This window comes from Vulpes vulpes, chromosome 9, assembly GCF_048418805.1.
Source record: "Vulpes vulpes isolate BD-2025 chromosome 9, VulVul3, whole genome shotgun sequence".
In the NCBI taxonomy this organism is placed as follows: Eukaryota; Metazoa; Chordata; class Mammalia; order Carnivora; family Canidae; genus Vulpes; species Vulpes vulpes.
The window spans coordinates 3,548,422-3,558,534 of record NC_132788.1 but is presented as its reverse complement, the minus strand read 5'-3'; the positions used below and the strand labels follow the sequence as shown (position 1 = coordinate 3,558,534).

The window sequence follows — 10,113 nt, the reverse complement described above, 5'->3', positions numbered from 1 at the left end:
GGCGCGGTCAGGCCGCGGGGCCCTGGCTGGGGGCGGAGGCTCGGCAGCCACGGCCCCGGCACCCGGCACTCCCGCGAGTGGCCTCAAGCCCTGCCCTCCCCACCTTCCTCCCGAGGATCCTGGGGCCCCGACCCCGGAGCATCCCCCCGCCCCCCGCACCTGCGCCGCCACCTGCGCGGCACCCGGAGGCGCGCCCGGAGCTGGGCGGGGCGGGGCGGGCTCGGCCCATGTGACCTCGCCCGCCCGCGCCCCGCGCCCCCCCCAGGTCAGGTGCCCGGTGCCCCGCGCCCCGCGCCCAGCCTGGCCCCGGCCATCCTGCGTCGCCCCAGTCCGCCCGGACCGACGCCCCGCCTGGTCGCCTTCCTTCCCCTGTAGGACCGGAGAGAGCAGCCCCAGGGGCAGGGCCAGGGCCTGCCCGCCCCCGGGAAAGGAGCCGGTGAGTACAGCCAGAGCAGGGAATGGGGAGGCCAGGGGGGCGCCCCGGGACTGGGCACCCAGGCATAGGGAGGGTCCACGGTGATGGGTGCGGCTCCCCCGTGTGTAAATGCCCCCAGCGGCTCCCAGGCAGTGGTCCAGGCTGGTGCAGAGGGCGCTCCCTTTCCCCCAAACACAGGCCTCAGGGCTACCGGGGGTCAGCCTGGCCTGGGTTCTCAGGGAGCTCATTTTAGGCAAAACAGTGATTTCACTCAGAGCCAGCTGTGGGTCCTAGTGTGGACTGGGCCGAGGCTTGGGCCAACCCAGCAGACACAGGGCTAGACCCGCCGGGCCCAAGGCCATCTGATGAAAGTCTTCACCTGCACTGGGGTGCCGATGTGGGGGGACAGAGCCGGGCTGGTGTCTGGCGGTGGGAGGAGGGTCCTGGCCTTCCTCTGGGCTCCTAAAGTCCCAGCTTTATTAGAATCATCTTTTGTTTACCAGCAGCACTCCCCGCCGCCGTCCACCTAGTTCTAAGGATGTGGGACGGATTGGTGGGTGATGGGCGTCGCAGAGTGGGCGCTGGTCCCAGGTCCTGGCCTGAGCTAAACCCCACTTGTAAATCCTCTAAAGTACCTTAGGCTTAGACACCTGTTTCCTACCAACCTTAATCAAATATTGAAAATGCCATTTTCAGCTGGGTTGGGGCTTTTACATTTTCTTTTTTTATGTGGTAGGTTTTTTTTTTTTAATCTTTACATATTTCCTTCTGAGAAGTTAGAATGGTAATGGGGGAGGCGAGGCCCCCAGAAGCCCATTATGTGCAAAGGCAGGCCCTGGCTGTGGCTGTGAAGTCCACAGAAAGGGCAAGGGCTTGGAGATCGTGGGCACCTGAGCAGTGACACTGGCATTTGGGTCCAGCTCATTCACCTCTTTCCTGGACGACCGTACCTCCCCCTCATTGTTGGGCCACACGGCTGAGCTTAGCAAGGCCATGACTTTCCTGGGCGAGAGCCCCCCCCCCCCAAATCTCCAGGACCTCATGCCTTAGAATCCAAGCACCAATTCTAGGTTCCTGTGCTCTCCCCCATCCGAAAAATGGGCACAGTGGTAGGTGCCCTGGAAACAGTTCTGGGCACACAGATGAGACATCAGGGGGTCTTACTGATTAGGGGATTAGAAACTAAAAAGTTAAAACCAGCGGAGTAGGTCTGGTGGGGGGCTTGGGGTGGTAAACAGGTTTCAGAGCCCTGAAGGCTAATGGGAAAGGTGACTCTGGTGTCCTTGGATGACAGCATGGTGCATGCCTGTGTGTGCACCACCTCACGTGGCTGGGTCAGCCTTCTGGGATGACTGTCTTGTTCGTTTCAGAAGCAAGTTCTGGGTCTACCGGGGTGGTTCAGTTAGTTAAGTGTCTGCCTTCAGCTCAGGGTGTGACCCCTGGGTCCTGGGATTGAGTCCCATATCGGGCTCCCCATAGGGAGCCTGCTTCTCCCTCTGCCTGTGTCTCTGCCTCTCTCTGTGTGTCTCATGAATAAATAAATAAAATCTTTAGAAAAAAAAAAAAGAGGAAGCAACCTCTGGAGGAAGAGCTCTGCTCCTCCACCCCACCCTAGAGCCTCCCCTTTAACATCCTGGCATTGTGCATGGCCGGAGAGCACTAGAGAGCTCGTGGAGCCCAACCCTGTTCATGACACAGATGGGAAAGCTGAGACCCAGAGAGACGGTGACCCTGTCCTGGGTGACAGAGCCAGCTGGTACTTGAGCCATGATGGGAAGCCAGCTCCAGACTCTTGGCCCTGTTGCCGTCCCGCAGCCCCAGCCGGGGACCCATTCTTGCTGTGGACGTTGAGCTGAGTCCTTGGCTGCACATGCAGAGCTTGTGTCCGTGTGTCAGTGAGGATCACCAGCAACTGCCCAGAGACCTGAGGGAGCAGAGAGAAAGGGCAGGTGGGCGGGCAGGCTACAGAGTGCCCCCCCCCACCCCCAGTGCAGTTGCTGCTGGAGCAACAGGTGTGCCTGGTGTGCTTTGAGCCGGGGTTGGCGGAAGCTTCTGGGTGGAAACACGCTCAGTGCACAGCTGGCCAGGGCTGGGGCTTTGGTTGCTCCTATCGGGCGGCCAGGCCCACCCGCAGAAGTAACTGCACCAGCCAGCTCAGAGCGGCTGTTTGAGAAGCAGCCGGCCCCTTGCCTGGCACGTCCACCGTCCACCATCGCTCAGGAATGTGCCTGAAACTTTATGGGCAAGACCACCTCCTCCTTGATGGAGGCAGACAGCATTCCTGCCTCTTTTGGGAGCTGGGCATTGAGGGGAAACTCCAACTGGCTTCCCAGTTTTATTTGCCCAGGCGGGTGCCCACTCCTAATCACCCTGGCTCCCAGGCTCAGAGGGCAGCTGACCCAGGAGGTGGTCGAGCCACGTGTCACCCTGCCCCGCCCAGGCTTCCCTTTAACTGGGCCCAAACATGACCTCGGGTCTCTAACAGATAAAGACGCACCAGCAAAATTCAGCGGTCTGCGCCTGGGGTTTTCCATTTTACGAGACCCGTCCCGTTCCACTGTCTTCCCAACTCATGAACCCCCGCGTCCACCCTTGCTTTTCTCCGTTACGACCCTGACACAATTAGGGAGGGCTAACAGTCTCGGGGATTAAAAATGTGATTAAATCTGAGCAGCGGAACAGGCAAAATTGAAAGCGTTTCACGCAGGAACCACATGACTAGGAGCCTAGTGGAGTCGGCCCTCCTCCCACACAGACAGACAGACACAGACGCGCGAGCACGGTCGCCCTGGGAGGTTCCCCGGGGAGGAGTGGGGGCAGGGGCAGAAGCAGCCCTGCTCCTGGATGGGGTCAGCAGGTGCCCTGTCCTCATGCACCCCCTGTGACTGTTGTGGGTGGAGGGGATCCAGGGGGAGCTCAGGGTCTCGGGGAGCAAGCCCGGTGTGTAGTGATGGGAGACGGGAAAATTGGCTGAAGGGCTGTTGCCTCCACGAGCCCCCAGAGGTCCCCCGGTGGGGCCGCCTGCATCAGCGCACCAGCCTGAGGCCACCCAGAGGGGCTGCTAGCGATGCCTGCCCCAGGTGCCCGTGTGGTATGTGCCTTGTAAATGCTGAAGTCTAATATAGTCTCCATTCAATTTTAGATCACTTTTTAAAGACAGTTTTCAAAAAGCACTAAAATCATTAATTCCTAAGTGGGAAGATTCGGTCACAGTAGATAAAGACAGGGATCCCCGGGTATTGGCTCCCAATTCCTGGCTGTGCTGTGACACACTGCCCTAGGGACCCTCACCGACACCCCCACCCCCACCTCCCGGCACTGCGGCACAGCACAGCCGGGCGAATCTGGACCTTGGAATCCCTCCTCCTTCCCTCCCCTCCCTGCACCCCCCTCCCAGCTCCCCTGGAGGTTGCATCGGAGCTCAACATAAGCACAAGAGTAAAACGTCTCAGGCGACGTGGAACCGTGTGTGACACTTGCAGTTCTTGGTTCTCGGCTTGGCGGTGTCAGATGCCCGTTAACAATCCAGATCCCATCAGCTCTGGCTTCGTGAAACAGCACAGTGGACAGATGTCGCTTCCCTTAATAACTCGGGCTCACGACCGGAACTCCCAAGAGGGTGCTAAGCCACCGTGCCACGGTTTCCGCAGGGGCAGGTGCGGCCGCCTGCCGCCCTCGGCCTGCTGGCCTCCCCTGTTCACATCTCAGCATGTTTCTGAGGGGCTCACCCCCTCCTGGCAGGCACCCCCTCCCCAGAGGTGCCCAGACCCTCTGGGTCCAGCACGCATCTGGTCCCCGGGGCCTTGGTGGTCTTTGCTGTTGGAGCTGGGAAACCAAGGGGCCATCCTTACGAGCAAGAAGCTTCCAAGAGAAGGAACAGTCTGAGAAGGGGAGGGGGGAGACATGTCCTCAGATCTCGGGGATTGGGGGGCGAGGGAGGCAGCTCTGACTCGCTAGCCGCCTCCCATCCATCCGCTTACTGGCCACTCACGGGGCGTGCTCTAAGACAGGCGGGCTTGCAGGGTAAGAAGAGTATACTGGTTTCCTTTTGTTTTGCATTTCTCCCTCATTCTTTACTATCTTTTTTTTTTCTTTTAAGATTTTATTCATTTGTTTGGGAGAAAGAGCAGCAGAGAGAGCACATGTGCATGAGCAGTGGGGAGGGGCAGAGGAGAGGCAGGCTCCCCGCAGAGCAGGAAGCCCGATGTGGCACTCGATCCGGGACCCCGGGACCATGACCTGAGACAGAGGCAGCCACGTAACCTGCTGAGCCACCCAGGCGCCCCACCATCTAGTTTCCTAAAGGAAGCCTGGAAAGATGCCCCTTTGGAGAGGAGACGTGGTAACGAGTCAGCTGATGGTCACGGCTCTCTCATCTGCTCTGAAAATAGAACTTCAATGAACGTGCTTCTTAGGATACAATTTTTTTTTTTTCCAAAAGTGGTTTAAAGAAATGAATAAACCCCAGTCATCCATCACGAAAGAACTTCCCCCCAATGCTTCAAAAACCAGAAATTGCATATTCCAGGAGAACGGCAACAGTGAATTTTGTTTTAACGCTTTCGTGTCCAAAATCTAAACTATCCGTGAAAATAGTGTGAATGACTGGCACAGCGAGGCAACTCCTGAATGTGTCCTTCACGGTCAGCGTCGTGCCCGAAGGGGGAACCCCTGAGGGTTTGGTGCAAAAAATATTAAGAAATTACTCTTCACCAATTTAAGGCAGAGGTCAGGGGACCTTTTAGTTGGGAACTCTGAGAAAGCGCTCGTGTTAGGTGGCGTCTGGACGCTGCCCTGGAAATGTCGCTTGTCATTAACCCCTTGTGAAACACATCAGAGTCCGTCTCTGGCCCGGAGCAGGTTTTGTTGACGTCTCCGCGGCGAACATGCGAATGTGAACAGCACAGGGTGGTCGGGGGGGGGGGGGAGGCTCCCCAGAACTCAGAAGCAACGTCACGTCTTTCGGTTGGCCTGAAGGGTTCCCAGGGGGAGGAGACAGTTGGGACCCCCTTCTCCGATGTCCCCGAGACACGGGCGACAGTCCTCGGTGAAGGCTTGTTGAAGTCACACAGGTTCTCACCGCACAAGGGTCGCCCAAACCATGTTTTCCCCTGAGCCTCGGTGCCCAAAGAAGAGCTGATGTGGGTGCAGCGGCCTCGTCCTCGGGCCGGGGCGCTGGGAGCACAGAACGGTGCCTGCGGTGTGCCAGGGAAATGACAAAGTCTCCGTCCTCGTGGAGCTGGACAGGGACGAGGGACAGCAGCCGTCACACTAGAACGTGCAAAGAAATGCTCCAAGGATGAGCATGACGGGGGTGGGGCTGAGCAGGGTGGGCCCTTCTGGGCAGCACCCCGACCCCGTGTGCTCGAATCCCCAGTGAAGTCCTCCCTGGTGTGGTAATGCCTCAACTTTGTACCCAGTGTAACGGCAGCGTCAGCATCCGTGAGGCCCGAGTGACTCCTCTGCGGGAAGAACCAGCAGGGGGGCCCGTCCATCCTTAGTCCCGCTCAGCCAACCCCTTCCCTGTCCCTGTCCTGCTTCGCTAGAGCTTTGCCGCTCAGAGGGGTCCCAGGACCAGCGACACCGGCCACCTCCAGTGTGAGCACAGCCACCTGGGAATCTCCTTAAAATATGAATTCTGAATCAGGAGGTCTGGGGCGGGGCCTGAGAAGTCTGCATTTCTAGCAAGCTCCCCGGAAATGCTGCTGGTCCTCGAGGCACACTGTTCGGTTTGGGGGTTTGGTTTTTTTTTTTAAGGCTTAATTTATGTATTTGAGAAAGGTGGGGGGGCAGGGGAGGGGACAAGCAGAGGGAGAGGCAGAGGTAGAGGGAGACACAGACTCCCCGCTGAGCAAGGAGCTGGACACGGGACTCGATCCCAGGACCCCGGGATCATGACCTGAGCCTCACCGACTGAGCCACCCCGGCGCCCCATGCGAGGCAAGCGCCCAGTGCTACTCCGTTAAGCAGCTGAGTGAAGTCAGGGTCTGGGAGGCCAGCGCTGGCGGTGAACCTAACATGCGCCCAGGGTCGAGCCCCACGGCCGACCCCCTCGGGTACACCCGCTCCCGCTGACCATGTTGTCCGCGGGCCTGGTCCCCACTCCTCTGCCGGCAGGTGGGCCCCACCCTGGGAAGTACATGCAGGCCCCTACCCCCCCCCCTGCAGACACAGTGACCTCAAGACATCGGGCTGCGGCGACCTCTCGGGGGGCCAGGGCGTGCACGGTGACTCCACAGCTTGACCTTGAGTCTGAGGGGAAGTTGCCTGGAAACAGGACAGGATCACCCTCCACCAGGAGCTGGAAGGCGAGGAGCCCCGGGGATGGAGCCCTTCTGCAGCGTTTCCCCAGCGTTCCTGGGGTCCCCACTGCAGCGCGTGACCCTGGGGCAGGGGAAAGATACTGACGTCACCGACATTATGTCACAGCGGAGGGACAAAGGGCCCCGGGGCTACGTGTGTGAGTTCCAAGTGTGCAGGAACGTCACACATAGACCTTACACCGTTTAAACAATGCAAGTTTCCAGACAGGCATTTGTCTGTTCTAGAAAACCCTTCCGTCCGGGGCCAAAGTACCTGGGAACTCGGCATGTCCCGTGGCCACTCTTGTGGGGCCTTGTGATGTAGCCTCTGTCCACGGGCTTTCGGGGTGACCACCTGTGATCCTGTCCTATTCCAGGTGTGATCCTGACAAGCAGAGATGGGGAAAAAACTGGATCTTTCCAAGCTCTCGGACGAAGAGGCCAAGCACGTCTGGGAAGTGGTGCAGCGGGACTTTGACCTGAGAAGGAAAGAAGAGGAACGACTGGAGTAAGTGTGTGGGGCCGAGCCGGTCCCTCCGGCGTCCTCAGGAGGGGCCTCGCCGGGGTGCCCTCGGGGGAGGGGGGCAGACAGCAGGAAGCACAGGTGCAAGGCGCTGGGAGACGTCCTGTGTTCCGGGCTCGGCTTCCTCCTGAGTAAAACGAGGGGATCTGACCTTCCAGCCTGCATTCGGGTGTCCCCTGAATGGTTTTAGTGCCTCTTGATCCAGCTTCAGGCTCAGGGTCCCGTGGTCTCCTGAGTCCAGGGACGCTTCGGCCACCTGGCGAGCTGAAGGTGATAAAATAGGGAAACACCCGGAACGTCGGGATGGAGGGATTTCAGCGTCCAGGCTGGCTTCGCCTCTCTTTCCCGCGTGTTGGGTGGCACCCATCCTCGAGTGGGTGGCCGTGGACTGAGCCAACACCCTCCGCCAGTATTTACCCGCGGCCCCACCTGTGACGTTAGCTGTGCCCCGAGCTCCTTTATGATCCTTTCTTGGTGTCCGTGTGGGCCGGAGGCCTATTGAGAAGGAGACCCCGGAGCAAAGGATCACGGAGGAGGAGGGCAGCCCAGCGAATGGCCGAAAGAGCACCCCAGGCAGAGGCGGAGAGGAGCTAGTGAGGAGCGGGGTGCCAGGCAGCGGGTCCTGGAGGACCTCTCTGGGGCTTGAGCCTTCTGAGCCCCGGCAGCCGTCAAGCCGGGGAACCCCAAGACCCGGCTTCTGCTCTGCAAGCCGACGGCTCCCGGGGAATGGTCACACGTACCTCGAGGGCAGAGCCAGCAAGTTTGCCCACGACTGGATGTGCGGGTGCCGGGGGCGAGGCCAGGGTCGTGGCCTGAGTCACCGGGAGGATGGGTCGTCGCCGCCTCCCCCTCGGAAGATGAGGCGGAGCGGGTTTGGGGGACACCAGGAAAGGGTTCCGACACGTTGCGGTTAGGTGCCTGGTAGGCATCAGGTGGGCCGGTGGCCTCCACGCGAGCTGGCCGGGGGCTCGGGGACTGTGAGAGTTTTCACCAGTAGATGACATTTTATATCCGTTTCCTGGGGCTGCTGTAACGCTGTACATTTAGTGGCTTACAGGGCATACGTTTCTCAGGGTTCTGGAGGTCAGACGCCTTAAGATCAAGGTGTCGGCAGGCCTGTGTTCCTTCTAGAAGCTCCAGGGAAGAGCCTGTTTCCTTGCCTCTCCCAGCCTCCCGGCCCCTGGCCCTGCCTCTGTCCTAGGGCGGTCAGCCTGGCATCCGGCCCCCACCCCTTGCCTCCTCCTCCTCCCTCTGCCCCTCGCAAGGACCTGTGATGACATCGGGCCCACCCAGGTAATCCAGGGTAACCTCACCACCTCGAGGTCCTTGATCACATCTGCTAAGTCCCTTTTGCCATGTGAGGTGACGTCTCTACAGGTCCCAGGAATTAGGATCATAGACCATTTTTTTTCTTTTCTTTTCTTTTATTTATTTATTCATGAGAGACACAGAGAGAGAGGCCGAGACACAGGCAGAGGGAGAAGCAGGCTCCATGCAGGGAGCCCAATGTGGGACTCGATCCCGGGTCTCCGGGATCACGCCCTGGGCTGAAGGCAGCACTAAACCGCTGGGCCACCCGGGCTGCCCCATAGACCATTTTCATGTGGGAAGGAGAGCATTATTCAACTGACCCCAACATGTAGTCGCCAGACAGGAGGAGACCCCCCAGGAGGGAGTCCAGAGAGAGAAAGATGTCCCCGCCCCCCGCCGGGAGATGAGGAGGACCAGGGGCGAGGGGAGCTCTGGGTCCCAGCACAGAACAAAGCCCACATAATGGCCGAGCCACTAAGAGAAGCAAGTGTGGTCCCCCCAATGCCTGCAGCGCCCGCGGGGAGGGGCCCGGTCAGTGCCGCCGGGGGGTCCCCGCTGCGTCTCGGTGCAGCCCATTCCGCCCTGGGCCTGTAGGTCACCCCTGGGCTTTGGTCATGAAGCCGCTGCCTCCGTGCTGGCCTCCGGGGACCGCCAGCCCCTAACACACCCACACGAGACCTCAGACTGGAGCCCACGGCAGGCCTTGGCCTGACCTGACTTCCGAGTACAGCGCAGGTGCCCGAGCTGCCACCGGGCCCTCCGCCCCTTCTCTCCCTGCCTCTGTTGACCTCACTTCTCCCCATTCTGAGGTCCCCTCCCTCTCTTCCCTTCCTCCTGTGAACACTGCAGCGTCCTCTCGCTCTGGGACCCAGAGCAGCTCCCTGCCCGGCCGCCGGGCTCTGCCCAGGGCCGCGATGCTCGCACCAGCAAAGCCAGCGCAGCCTTCCCTCCTGACGGCACCTTCTTCCCCAGGGATGGACCCAGCCCTGCCTCCGGGCAGCCCAGCTCTTGTCGACTTATTTTCAGTCTATAGAAACACAGATAAGTGGGAAGGAGGGGAGCCCAGCTCTCCAGGGAGCAGAGGGAGGACCACCTGGGCCAGGTGCCAAGAGGCAGCCTCCTTCCCAGAGACCCTTGAGCTGGGCTGCTCCTCTGTCTCGGCAGCCAGCCGGAGTGGGTGTCCCAGAAATGCCTGTTTCTTGCGTGAAGGCGAGTCCCTTCTGATGTCCACCATTCCGTAGTGTCCTATTCCCGTTGCCATGAGGAGACAGGCCCAGGTGACCTCTCACTGCCGTTGGAAACGGAAGGCTCCCACAAGGACGCGGACCGTGACGCCGCGGGCCAGGTCCCCGGGCCAGTCACCATCAGGGCAGCTTCCTCATTCAGAAGTGCCCGGAGCCGTCTGCTCAGAAGTGGGACCCGGTGAGGGGGTGGGGGGGTGATGGGGACCGGCCCTCTCTGCTCCGTGTACTTGGCCTGCCGTGTGGCCGGGGGTGGGCTGATTAAATCCCCCCATCAGACGGGAGGAGGTCGGATGGGGAATGTTGACGCAGTGGAGGGTC

The 10,113-nt window shown here is 60.2% G+C and overlaps 1 protein-coding gene across 1 annotated transcript in view; it reads left to right on the top strand.

Moving 5' to 3' along the window:
- The first annotated feature begins 231 nt into the window (after positions 1 to 231).
- The window catches only part of MLPH (melanophilin), a 48,352-nt gene continuing 38,470 nt past the window's right edge, over positions 232 to 10,113 (top strand). The window contains exons 1-2 of the mRNA XM_025984319.2: positions 232 to 436; positions 7,095 to 7,225. Of these exons, the coding sequence (XP_025840104.2) occupies positions 7,116 to 7,225 (110 nt within the window). The 5' untranslated portion in view covers positions 232 to 436; positions 7,095 to 7,115. The remainder of the gene's footprint in view (positions 437 to 7,094; positions 7,226 to 10,113) is intronic.